The sequence below is a fragment of the Ranitomeya imitator genome, chromosome 10 (assembly GCF_032444005.1).
Source record: "Ranitomeya imitator isolate aRanImi1 chromosome 10, aRanImi1.pri, whole genome shotgun sequence".
NCBI lineage: Eukaryota > Metazoa > Chordata > Amphibia > Anura > Dendrobatidae > Ranitomeya > Ranitomeya imitator.
The window spans coordinates 122,335,273-122,349,212 of record NC_091291.1 but is presented as its reverse complement, the minus strand read 5'-3'; the positions used below and the strand labels follow the sequence as shown (position 1 = coordinate 122,349,212).

Sequence of the window (13,940 nt, the reverse complement as noted above, 5' to 3'; positions counted from 1 at the left end):
TCTCAGGAGGCACTCTTGTTCTTGACCCGGAAGCTTCCAAAATTGCCATTCTGATAGAGCGAGCAATAGTCGCCTTGGAAGCCGGCAGGCCTCTACGCACGCCATCAGGGATGGCGAAAAGAGAATCCATCTTTCGGAAAGCGGCTGTGCTAGCCAGGGAGATCCTCACTGCCCTGACGAGACCCAGCCTGTTCAACGATCACTCCAGAGTCAGAGCTGGACAAAAGGAAAGGTATAACGATGTCCTCGTTGAGGTGGAAAGATGAAAACCACCTCGAGAAAGGAAGGAAGGCAGAGGTCTGCGACCACCTTGTCCTGGATTAAAATCAAGAAAGGAGGTCGGCAAGAAATGGCCGCCAACTCAAAAATGCGGCGGATCGAAGAGATGGACCTGAGAAAAACCACCTTCCGAGATAGAACTGACAGGGAAAAAACTCCCTGAGAGGCTCAAAAGGGGGAACCCCTAAGCACCACCAACCCAACCTTTAAATCCCATGAATCCAGAGGCCCTGTACGGGAGGGACAGCGTGGGCCACTCATTGAAGGGAGGTCTTAACCTGTGGCTGAGAAGATAACGTCTTCTTAAAGGGAAGAAGAGCGTAGGAACCTGGCCCTATAGGGAACTGAGAGCGAAGCCCGAATCCCGTCCTGCCTGAAGGAAAACCAAATGGAAGGCAGGGAAAAAAGAACATAGCTGAAAAGCGGTTGGACTCGCAACAACGAAAGTAAGCCTACCAGGTGCGATAGTAGATCCTGAAAGAAGACGAAGGCATCCCAGCCTGGACTATAGAGTGACCCATCTGGGCCGAAAGGCCGGATGCTCTTAGAACTGTGGAGTTCACAGCCACGCCGTTAAACTGGGCGACCGATAATTCGGGTGAAAAATCGAACCCTGAGACAGCAGATCGGGTCCGCCTGGAAGACACCAGGGGTGTCCGCGAGAGGATTGACGATGTCTGCAATCTAGGACCTCCTGGGCCAATCCGGGACGATCAGAATGACCGGCACCCATCCAGCCTTGATCCTTTTTCGACAGCTTGGAAAGAAAGGGAAGGCATGGAAACCAATAGGGGAGCCCGAACTGCGACCGAGGAATGGCCAGAGCGTCAACCCCACTGTGAGAGAAACACGGGACCCTGAGCCGACCCGAGGGACCTCCTGTTCAATCGGGACGCCATGAGGACCACCTCTGGAGTCCCCCATAGAAAAGTAATCCAATAGGAAACCTCCTGAAGTACCATTCCCCTGCCGCGAGGCCCTCGCGGCCGAGGAAGTCGGCGGCCTAAATGTCCACGCCGGGGACATGCACTGCGGAGCTCACCAGGACTGTTGCCTCTGTCCAAAGGAGGATCCTGGAATCTCGGCCGAGGCCAGCGTACGCCGAGTCCACCGCTGGTGGTAGACATATGCCACAGCTGTGTCATTGTCTGTCTGGATTCGAATTGGCAGGCTGCTGAGAATCCTTACCCAGTGAAGGAAAGACAGAAAGATGATCCGGAACTCGAGGACATTGATCGGCAGAGGGTTCCTGCGCCGACCAACCACCCTGAAAGAACAGGAGACAAAGCCCCGCGCCTCCGCGAGCGGACAGGCGTCCGTCGTCGCCACCTGCCAGGGAACTGGAAGGAAGGATATGCTGTGAAGGATCTACTCTGGGATAAGAGAAGTGACCTCGGCCACAAGTCGAGGAACCATTTGACCTGGGAGAAAGCCGGATCGGACGATGCAGGGAGAAGACAGACCTGTCCCCTGCGATAAAATAGCCTGCTGAAGAAGTCTTGAAAGAAACGGGCGAAGGGAAAATTGCTTCCGATGTTGCAACCAAACCTCCTTAGGGTCTTTAAGGCCCATCGGAAAGGAGGGGAGCCGAGAACCCTGGAGCAAGCGAACTTCCTGACAAAGGAGGGATATCCTGTCCTCGGGAAGGAAGACTCTGGTCCGACAAGAGTCGAAGAACATGCCCGGAGATACGAGGCGCTGAACAAGACGGAACTTCTTCCTGTTGACGAGCCACCCGCAACGGTTAGAATGTCGGGAAAGATGGATAGACTTTCGGGAGCCTGAAACCGAAATTCCTGAGCCTCCATGAAAGTGATTACTGAACGAGGGAATATCATCCTGAAGTGTCTCCGACGAAACTTCCTGTTCAGCAAATGGAGATCCGGACTGGGACGAACCTTGTTGTCCTGTGTCAGTACAGAAAGATTCGAAGAGAAGCCTGTGAACCGTTCCTGTTCTGGGACGGGAACCTTTACCCCAGATTTAAGGAGGGAAACAATGGCCGTAAAGAAAACCCGGGACTAGAGCGGGGTCTCTTGGAGGTTGGGATTTGAAGAAAACGATCCCAGGACCGTGAAATGAAGAATTTGTATCTAGAGGATACAAGTGCCCTGGCACATGCGCCCTCTACTGAGGAGACCCAGACGTCCCTGAGGAACAGGAGACGGTTGCCCAGCCTGAGAAACGGGCTGGGGTCTGGTCGTGGGTCATGCCTAGGTGGAACCTCCAGTCCTGGACCTGGAGAATCCACCTTAGGAGTAGCGGGCACGCCAGAAAAGAGTGAGTCGAAGAATACCTTCTCTTAACGTGCCTGTGGCCTCTGCGAAGAGGAATCTGATGCCGCAAAACTACGAAAAAAGTCAAAAAGACCGAAGTAGCCGCCTAAAGGGAAAGTAGGCGAGGTCTGGAGAAGGGGACTGGTGCCGCCAGTGGCGTCCTTAATAAATTTGGTCCAGCTTGGAACCTAAAGGACGTGAACCTTGAAAAGGCAGGCTCGTAAGGGACTTCTTTGATGACTCTTGAGCCAAACAGTGCGACAGCTGGCAACAACATTACTGGGCGCCTGTGCGGCAGAAGACGCGACATCCAGGGAACAAAATATTCCCCGGCGTGAGTAATCTGGGTGGCAAGTTCCGCCAGCCGGCCTGATGGAGCTCCAGCTTGAATGCCTTAACGGAGTTGTTTAGCCCCTCGGATACAGACTTCGAAACCCAAATAGAAGCCAAGGCTGGGCATTGGGATGATTCGGCAGTTTTGAAAGCCGACTTCACGAAGGATTCCATGGTCCTATCGATGGAATCTTTCAGAGCCGCCCACCGGACAGCGTAAGGACTGTGTTGGTGGCAGGTCTAGCAGCCGACGGATCCACAGGGGGAGAGGTCGTTCTCTAACGCCTCTCATTCCGGTTGGCAATGAGATCCGGAGGAAAGAGATCTGGGACTCCAAGACGCTTGTCTCTTTGAGAACGTCTGGTCGAATTTGCTCTTTCTCTGGCCAGAAGCTCCTCGAATTCAGGATGAGGAGCAAATACCTTGGGAGGTAGATTAGACCGTCTAAACGAAACCGCCTGATCTGCGGGTTTCGTAGAGGAATCTTTGATGCCACAGGTCTGATTGGTCGCTCCAATGAGGCTTTGAACCATATCCCTCATGTTAGCGATTTGGTTCGAAACCGGCCCCAAATTATCCTTCGAAGGCGTATCATAGAAAGCCTCGCCTGACTCAGGGAAGGAGGATCGGGAGGACGCCGACTGCAGAGGAGGACCGAGTGTCGAGATGGAGCGAGAAGAAGACTCAGACTGTCATTCCTGTCTGGACCTTTTGCAGCTAGCCTTGGAGGGCTCGGACGGAGCTTCCAGCGACCCGGTGGCTACTGCGGGGGTAACCGATCCAGCACGGACACCAGGGTTGAGACACCCGTGTTAGATTGGCCACCGATTGAAACAGAGAGGAGGCCCAGCCTGGGATGGGGGTATCACTCTCGGACGGATTGGCCGGGGGATCCTGGGCGGTAGGCACAATCGGGTTGCTGCAGGAGTAGGAAGACGAGAATGGCCCCCTTTTTGCCCGAGTGGTTAGGGGGCAGGGGGGGGGGGGGGGGGGCAGAGGGGAGTGTCAATCTGCAGAGCAGAACTACTCACGGTAGACGAAAAACGGGATCCGGAGGACGCTGTTCGGCTTGATAGGATGGGCCTCCGGTAAGAAGTCGTCTTTTAGGCAGGAGGGTGATGTGGGCTCCTGCCGCAAATTGGACTCGATCTGCGGATGTGACCGCGGTATGGGCTCCTGAGATTGAGGTGCATGTAAAGGAGTCCCAAGATGGCGCCGGTGGGCGGAGAGAAGGCGGGCCGCAGTGAAAATGTCGGGCGGGAGAAAAGCCCGCCCGATGAGAGAAGAAAGGGGTGGAGTCCAGCACCGGAAGTAGGCCCAGGCAGAAGCCGGGGCCTAAATTAGCGATCGGTGACCGGCATGGAAGGGCCGAAGCGGCAAACAGCGCGCCGCAGAAGGCGACAGGCGAGCGGCCGCCCACAGCGGCGGGTGCAGCGCAGCCGCAGGTTCAAAGCGGCGCGGCGGTCCGGCAAGCCGCCACGCCGAGGGAGGACGCACGGCGCTGCAAGCGGCCAGAGGGACGCAGCTGCAGGGGGCCCGACCAGCGACGCGGCGGCCGGCAAAGCCGCCGAAAAGAAACGAACGGCCGGAGCAGGGAAGCCACAGAGGGCCGAAGCGATGCGGCGGCTGGCAAAGCCGCCGCGCTGAAAGGAAATGAACGGCCGCACACAGCGGCCGGAGCAGGGGAGCCACCGAGGGCCGCGCTGAAGCCGGGGCTGGGAAGCCCACAGGACCCGAGGCGGAAATGTCCCCCCTGAGCAAGGCCATGCAGACAGCGCGCCCGGACAAGAAGCGGCGCGGCGGTCCGCAAAGGCAGCCGCGCCGGAACAGGGGACAGGGAGGCCGCATCCACGGAAGTGGCGCGGCCGAAAAGAGATGCGACCCGCACCAGAAAACTCCCCAAATAGGAATCCCTTTTTAGGATCCAGGGAAGCCACAGGGTGGGGAGGGAAAATACTCACCTAAACATCCCACGCCGGTACTAACCAGGAAGGTTTTAGACGTCCGTGGAGCTGGACGTCCTCGTCTCCTCCGACCGACAGGCTCTGGTGGGCGAGTGGGTGGGGGACGGAGCCAGGACCGGACTTCTGAGCACGCTTGTGTGCTAGGATCTTGGTCCTGGAGAGGGATCTATGAGGATACGGGGTGGCAGTACACGCCGTACTCATAGTCCGTATAGTGGGACTACAGGTGTGACTGTTCACCCTGTATCCCTCCGGAAAAACCTGAAAAGAAACGACGCACATTGAGGTAGATAAGGGTCTAATGAAAGACCCGTGTCCACCTCCTACTGACACTAAGCTAAACTGAATATCCTACTTCCTGTCGGTGGGGTGTACACTGCAGAGGAGGAGCTAACTTTTTTATTTGCATAGTGTCAGCCTCCTAGTGGCAGCAGCATACACCCATGGTTCCTGTGTCCCCCAATGAAAGGCGATAGAGAAACTTACGTTGCGGGTCCGACACCGGTCCACAATGTTCGGTGAAATCCTGTAGCCGTGGACGAGTCTTCGGAATTCGGGCAGGTGGAAGAGCGACTGAAGATATAAAAACGTATAATTAATAAAGGAAATCGACACAAGTAAATCGCCGCATGAAATACAACATCTGAGCGCTGCAGCTCCTCAACCGCACGGCCGCAGACTTCCCTCTCGCTCGGGCTTTAAGTAAACCTCACCATTTTAAATAAAGGAAACGAGCGTCGGTTTTAATTGGTAGTTTAGGTTTACACATTATTGCGGCTCTGAAAGGAGCTCTGTGGCAAACCCAGCTGGGAACCAATCAAACTGAAGGGGTTATTTCTATTCTCAGAGTCACGCTAATAAACAGCAACAACTACGGCTTATCCTCATCACTCGCTCCCAGGATACCTAGTAAAAAACAAAAAAAAAAGGCTCGATTTTAATTGAGCACTACGAACGCCAAAACCAACCAGTTTAACAGTCATTCAATTTAAGAAGCAAAGTGGAGCGCTCAGTGCCAATCCCCAGTCACTCAGCGACCCCCCATACTGTGGCGGCTCCCCTCCGCTTTTTTTCTTCCCCCAGTTTAGCAATCAAATAGTGTAAACGCGACCATTGAACAGTCAGGGTGACAAATTCTCTCTGCGGAATTAGGAAAAAAAGTTGGTTGAAGCTAAAAACGTTAAAATGTTCCCTGCCTTTTATCCTTTTATCTCACGTTAACATCCCTCTCCGACTAAGTCATGTAATTAGCAATTAAGAGTCGTACAACTGTAGACAAGGGGGCCTCACAATAAGAATCTACTAAAAAAAAAAAAAAAAAAAATACTAAAATAAAGTGCCAAAATACTACAAATACAGATACGATGGTTCCTAACTACCAACCCCCATCGGTTTGGACCAAAAGTATCACGATTGAATGACGGATCAGCGGCCATGCACGTTTGTGCCCACAATGGCCACATCATGTCAAGTTGAAGGACAAAACCTTTTCCAGAACTTCCATTCATACAATTAAGTTTGTGGACCAGAAAAAGACAAAAGTTTTCAAACTTTCCATATGATTTACACCATCGGTCTGCAAAAGTGACTGATGTCAAGTTTCAGTCAACGTTTTGGTACAAATGGTTTATCTGGCTCTGCCCGATTACCCGGCGTGATGGTCAAGCATGAGCCGCCATCTACACTGCGGAGATCAACGGTTCCTCATCGTAAGCTGGCACAATCGGAGCTAAAAAGGGTCATAAGTCTGCAATAGAAAAAAGGTCGGAATCTGTGTGCAATAGTGAACGGTGATGTGTGGCACCTGCATGACCACGTTGAACCAGCAGGTGTTCCCGATGTTCTTCAGTCCTACAGGCCAGTCCCCGCTTCTCCTCAGCTCATTCGGGTTAGGAACGTCTCCCCACACTTCGCAGCGTTTCCTCTTAGAGCGGCTTTTATTGTCAAGATTGTAAAGGTCGTTAGATCTAAAATGCACAAGATACGGAAAAAAATAAAAATAACTGAAGGACACAACTGGATGAGATTCCAGCCATCCCAAACTTCTTGACCTGAACTACTGGAATCATCTTCAAACCAAAACCACCTGGGCGAGATTAACACAAACTGGTGCAACGGAAAAGTGGATAAGAAGTAGACAGCAAACATGCAAGCAGTGACCGGCATGGCCACGTCTGGTTTAGCAACCCAACTGCCTCCACGGTGCTTAGATCATGGCCATTATGAGACGTAAGGAGGTGCAGATATCTCAATGTTAGGGCCAGCGGGGAGCCAATAGAAAAAGAATGAGAAGTCCTGTTCTAGTTGATAGGGACTGGTGAAGCTTACCAATACATTGTAGTCCTCCTGATAAGTGGACCTGGAGAACAGCATTAAGGTGGCAGGAGAAGCAAGAAGGAGGGCATGGTCACGGGATATCACGGTCCTGCCCAAAGACCAATGTTACACAGTAGGATTGAATGTCCTGGAGACTATGGTGTCACACTGCACTTACAGGGGGGGGTCTATGAGTGACACTGTTAATGGGTCCAGGGCACCAGTCCTCAGTTTGGCATCACAAGACGGCCAGCGGAACAGGAACCGACCGGCTTCACCCATGACAAGCGGAGCACAATGGGCGGAGGCGATTGCGGTGTGGGTTTTTTTTTTTGTTTTTTTATTTCAAAGTTTTGAACAACCTTTGGCTCTTTAAGTGTGCAAAAGTTGGACAATATCAATATATGTGACAATAGGGTTGGTTTGTGAACATGACCAATATGCTACAACTGCAAAAAAAAAAAAAAAAAAGCACCAATTTTGGACTCCCTGTTGCAGGCCACAAACGACTCAACCACCTCTCCCAGTGACCCGTTTATTTTTACAGCCAAGTCGCTAGCGTGACACCTGGACAAAGGAGAGTCCCAGCTTCTGGTCTTGCAACCAAGTTTCCATACCTGCTGGAATCGCTTGTCTCCTTCTGCTGATTTTTGACATCTTGTAAACTGAGAGCTATTGCTTTCTGGAGGTAGTCTGTCTCACAACTGGAGTCAATAGTGGCTGAAGAAAAAAAAAAAAAAAAATTATAAAAAAACCAAAACAGTCTATACTGCTCATTTATTAGCCACAGGTAGCCGCTCAATAGAGCCCACTGCATTAAAACACTAAAAAAGGTCAGGTAAGAGATTCCCAAATACGGCCAAGCAGCAGGGTGCAAAAGCCCCCTGGATCTTCCCATAATTATCAGTGCCCCTGCCAAGGAGGCAAAACTGCCTGTACTAGCAGTATTGGAGACCTCACGGTTCGCACCACCAGCTTACACTGTCAATCAGGAGTACAGCACCTCCCAGAAGGATGAAAGGTGGCAGGGGAGCAGTGCGCTCCTGAAGAACAAGCTTGAGAATCTCTAATATGACAAAATTAATTGCTAGCCAATTACCTGTTGTGCAGGTGCTGACATAGAAATACATACAAGGAGGCTGGAAGCGGCACAATGAGGCCACGTCCAGGCTCCTACCAACTGCGCGTCTAATAAGAGACCTCGGATGAGGACGTACAATCTGCATCTTGGACAACTGTGTCGCATTCCTCCGGGTTGGACGGCTTGGTGACCAGCACCTTGGGGTCCGACTCGCACGCGTCGGTGAGAATGCTGACAGCCTCTATAACGTCATCATTACTGGCCTGTGAGAAGAGCAGAAACGGGATTACAACAATCACTGTTATGGCATTTAAAGGGGAAGGTCAAGAACTGGAAAAAATGGCTGCTTTCTTCTAGAAACTGCATCACCTCTGGGTTCTGTTGGGTGCTACACAGACAGCTCCATTCCGCTCCATGACTGGTCTTACTGCTGGGACCAGCACCCATCACCAGTACGGAGCACTTCTATCCCTGTTGGAATGGCGCGGCAGTGCGCATGCTCAGTTACCGCTCCATTCATCCCATAGAGGGCAGCACTCTACACTCCGGAGTCAAGCATGAGCATGGCCGCTCTATTCTAGCATTGTGCCTCAGCATAGCATCTAAAAGCCATCCCCTGATCTACGGATCTATGGATAGGCGATAACCATTGGTGGTCCAGAAGCCCTGCAAGACCAAGTCCAGCAGCCGCAGGGAGAATATGGCTTCAATACTGGAGGAGAACAGATGGGGCCCCGAGGTTACCATTAGGCATGTGGTGGATACCAGGGCGCTAGTCTGGGAGACGGGGGCTCATGAAACGGTGGCATGGCCATTGCATTACCATCCCCCAAACCTCTCTTCCACCCTACTCCGCTTTCAACCAAAATACCCCTATAAATAGACAACCTCACAATAAAGACAGTTTTCAGAATACAACCGATCCCAGACATCCCCCCTAGATTACATGGCGACCGTTCTGATGAAGAGCTCTATACAATGACTGATGACCGTCCTAGAGGCGCTTACAGATGGGGACCCCAACCCCCATATGCTTTAATTTTTTAATTGGGGGGGGGGGGGATGCATCAGGATACAACAAAACTCCATTCCAGGAAGGAAGGTGACAGATGAGAACGAACACTCAGCTTGACAAATTGCAATGTGGCTGACCCTGAGTGCTTCCCTGAGCAGGCCGGGGTTGTGGATCCCTGTGATCTCCCTCAGTTGGTTCACCAGCATGTCACGGTCCTAGATAAAAAGAGAAAAAAAAATACTATATTTTTAAATATAAAAAAAAAAAAATTATATTATATATTATACTTTATTATATAATAATTTATATCTTATTATTTTATATGGGAAAAATTCTTGCATCAAGCTTGCAAATTGATTTGATTTTGTTACCGAATATTTTGTGATTTTATTGGCGCAGGATATTTTCTTGCAGCATTATGCAACATTGTGACACGGGAATGTGTCTGCACCGCCGGACTCGCACGTCCGGAGCAGCCTCGGCAGACAGAACGGCTTTGGAGGATCTGGACGTCAGACTGGGAACGTCCGGGCTGGTCTGTGCGCTGGGACATATAAGGCGGCGAGGGAATGCAGATGAGCTATTTTAAGGTCGGCTACACACGCCATTTGTGTCTGTCATTCCTGCTGCACAATGAGGTGCCGCTCTCCCATCACCGAGGCTGCAGCAGTGATATTGGGCACAATACATCCATCTTCTTCCGGATGGACGGCTGCACGGCTCTGCCGCTCGTTACCATTTATTTTACATGGCCCGGAAGGTTTGTAGCACCGTACAACATGATAAAAAAAAATAAATAAATAATATTTAAGATTTTAGACCCAGTAACGAACCTTAAAATACAATGTATGCGAATAAGATCAGAAACAACAGGATTTCACTGCAATAATAAAGTCTGGAAATCTAACATCTAAATGCAAAACTAGAATGCAAGTCTGTCCTGAATATATCAATTTCTAATGAGGTTTTTCTCTTTTAACCACTCACTTCTGCTAAAATAAAATAATAATAAAATAAAATAATAATAAAATAATAAAATAATAAAATAATAAAATAATAAAATAATAAAATAATAAAATAATAAAATAATAAAATAATAAAATAATAAAATAATAAAATAATAAAATAATAAAATAATAAAATAATAAAATAAATAATAAGAATATAAATAATAAGAATATAAATAATAAGAATATAAATAATAAGAATATAAATAATAAGAATATAAATAATAAGAATATAAATAATAATAATAATAATAATAATAATAAAATAAAATAATAATTTAATTTTTACTACTGTTGACAGCCATACAAGTTTTTATGCAAAATGACGGCATCAATTAACATAGAATGTACTGGTAAAGGTGTATTTAAAAAAAATGTAAAAAAAAGTGGGTGAAAACTCAATTTTATTTTTAATGGAAAAATATTCAAACCATCAGAATATACTCATTCTGGAGTATGAGCACCGTGTGCAGAAATTCTGGCATTAGCCTCGGCTGCCATCAATGGGCACCTGAGGAAGGCTCTGCTTCTGCGAGCAGCCTGCGTGACCCGAGCGTGCCACCATGGGCTGCAGCATCTCCGGACGTCATTTGTCAATAAAAGCAAAGGGAGCCGCCAGCAGCAGATCTTGATTAATTCTGCGCCCAAATACGTTTACTGTAGAGCGGCAGAACGTTTCTCAGACGACCATTCGTAATATCATGGTTAGCATCTTCAGATCACACTTTTTTTACCCCCCAAGGGTTCGCTCACATCTGCGTTTCAATTTGGCAAGTGCAATGTGAGAATAACCTCAATACACTCACTACAATGTTAGTCAAGCAGGCAGGGCTTTTTTTTTTTTTTTTTTTTTTTAAAGCTTTTTCCTGGAATTGGGGTGAGGAAAAATTCACAGTATGCTGGGTAAAACAGCCAACTGCGAGCAAGTCACTGACCTGTGATGCGCAGTCGCAGCACCCTATTCCCGCACATTCGTCATCCACTTGCGCGGTTATGTCAACCTTCAAAAAACCAAAACAATATAATGGGGTGTTAGTGAGGAAAACAAAGTATGAAGCATAAAAAAAAACCTTCAAAAATAAAAAAAATAACTTATTTGATATTTCTAAGAGTCCAAATATACCAAATTTTTTCCTTCTTCAAAAAAAAAAAAACAAAAAAAAAAAAAAACAGGAGTTAGCGGGTCTGGTAATGATAACCCCATAGAATTTATCCATTGGGATATAAAACAGAAGCAGCGCACTGATCTAACGCTAATGAATAAATCACAAAATAGAAGAGTCCAGCAAAAATAGATGGTGCGTCACCCCTATATGTAGCCCTTCCTAGCAGCAGAGGCTGGCACCCTGGGTAGCAAAACGGTGCCCCTGCTCCACGTTGGCCGACCTTCCTGATCCCCACCAGGACTCCTTAAAGCCACCAAACGCCTAAATAAAGTGCTTAGAGTGCAAATACAAAGGTCTGATCTTGTGCCCAGCAGAGCTGTGAAGTCAGAGTCGTGGAGTCAGTATAAAACGCACCGACTCAGACTCCTAAAATATATAATAAATTGGGCACAGTAGTTCAATGCAGTTTGTGGGGAAGATTTTTTTTCAGAAGAATTTGGGAAGTTATTTAATGTCCTATAAGGCTGTGTGCCCACATTACTTTAGGTGTTTCAGCCACGGTTTTTGCTGCAGCGGAAACGCTTTAAAAAACACAACACATTCCCATGCAATCCTATGGGATTCCGCAGCTGCTGTGCCCATGCTGCGGATTTTCCCTCTGCAGAATCGCATAGCGGTAAAATCCGCAGCATGTTCATTATTTCTGCAGAATATCGGCGATTCCGCCGCCATAAGATTGCATTGAAACGCTCCCTTTATGCCTTTACGTATATGGCTATGCCCACAACAATGCGTAAAGTGAGCGCTTCATGTGCGGATGGTACCCAGGGTCTGGAGGAGAGGAGACTTTCCTCCAGGCCCTGGGTACAATATTCCTGGGGGGGGATGGAGTATATACAGTGACAGGGGGTGCAGAGTATACACACTATATACAGTGACCGGGGGGGGGGAGGGGGGGGGGTGCAGAGTATACACAGTATATACAGTGACCGGGGGGGGGGGGGTGCAGAGTATACACAGTATATACAGTGACCGGGGGGGGGGGGGGTGCAGAGTATACACAGTATATACAGTGACCGGGGGGGGGGGGGGGGTGCAGAGTATACACAGTATATACAGTGACCGGGGGGTGCAGAGTATACACACTATATACAGTGACCGGGGGGTGCAGAGTATACACACTATATACAGTGACCGGGGGTGCAGAGTATACACACTATATACAGTGACCGGGAGGTGCAGAGTATACACACTATATACAGTGACCGGGGGGTGCAGAGTATACACAGTATATACAGTGACCGGGGGGTGCAGAGTATACACAGTATATACAGTGACCGGGGGTGCAGAGTATACACAGTATATACAGTGACAGGGGGTGCAGAGTATACACAGTATATACAGTGACAGGGGGTGCAGAGTATACACAGTATATACAGTGACAGGGGGTGCAGAGTATACACAGTATATACAGTGACAGGGGGTGCAGAGTATACACAGTATATACAGTGACCGGGGGGTGCAGAGTATACACAGTATATACAGTGACCGGGGGGTGCAGAGTATACACACTATATACAGTGACCGGGGGGTGCAGAGTATACACACTATATACAGTGACCGGGGGGTGCAGAGTATACACACTATATACAGTGACCGGGGGGTGCAGAGTATACACACTATATACAGTGACAGGGGGTGCAGAGTATACACACTATATACAGTGACAGGGGCAGAGTATACACAGTATATACAGTGACAGGGGGTGCAGAGTATACACAGTATATACAGTGACAGGGGGTGCAGAGTATACACAGTATATACAGTGACCGGGGGGTGCAGAGTATACACACTATATACAGTGACCGGGGGGTGCAGAGTATACACACTATATACAGTGACCGGGGGGGCAGAGTATACACAGTATATACAGTGACAGGGGGGGCAGAGTATACACAGTATATACAGTGACAGGGGGTGCAGAGTATACACAGTATATACAGTGACCGGGGGGTGCAGAGTATACATACTATATACAGTGACCGGGGGGTGCAGAGTATACACACTATATACAGTGACCGGGGGGTGCAGAGTATACACACTATATACAGTGACCGGGGGGTGCAGAGTATACACACTATATACAGTGACAGGGGGTGCAGAGTATACACAGTATATACAGTGACAGGGGGTGCAGAGTATACACAGTATATACAGTGACCGGGGGTGCAGAGTATACACAGTATATACAGTGACCGGGGGGGGGGGTGCAGAGTATACACAGTACATACAGTGACCGGGGGGGTGGGGGGGGGGGGGTTGCAGAGTATACACGCTATATACAGTGACAGGGGCAGAGTATACACAGTACATACAGTGACCTGGGGGGGGGGGGGTGCAGAGTATACACAGTATATACAGTGACCGGGGGGGGGTGCAGAGTATACACAGTATATACAGTGACCGGGGGAGGGGCAGAGTATACACAGTATATAGTGACAGGGGGCAGAGTATATACAGTGACCGGGGGGGGGGGGGGTGCAGAGTATACACAGTATATACA

General features: G+C 49.1%; 1 protein-coding gene across 2 annotated transcripts in view; it reads right to left on the bottom strand.

The window, feature by feature from the left end:
- The window catches only part of USP28 (ubiquitin specific peptidase 28), a 49,008-nt gene that overhangs the window by 31,854 nt on the left and 3,214 nt on the right, over positions 1 to 13,940 (bottom strand). For both annotated transcript variants that reach the window (XM_069742271.1, XM_069742272.1), the window contains exons 2-7: positions 11,207 to 11,272; positions 9,402 to 9,479; positions 8,386 to 8,512; positions 7,786 to 7,888; positions 6,657 to 6,819; positions 5,339 to 5,425 (exon numbers count right to left, since the gene is read on the bottom strand). In XM_069742271.1, the coding sequence (XP_069598372.1) occupies positions 5,339 to 5,425; positions 6,657 to 6,819; positions 7,786 to 7,888; positions 8,386 to 8,512; positions 9,402 to 9,479; positions 11,207 to 11,272 (624 nt within the window). The remainder of the gene's footprint in view (positions 1 to 5,338; positions 5,426 to 6,656; positions 6,820 to 7,785; positions 7,889 to 8,385; positions 8,513 to 9,401; positions 9,480 to 11,206; positions 11,273 to 13,940) is intronic.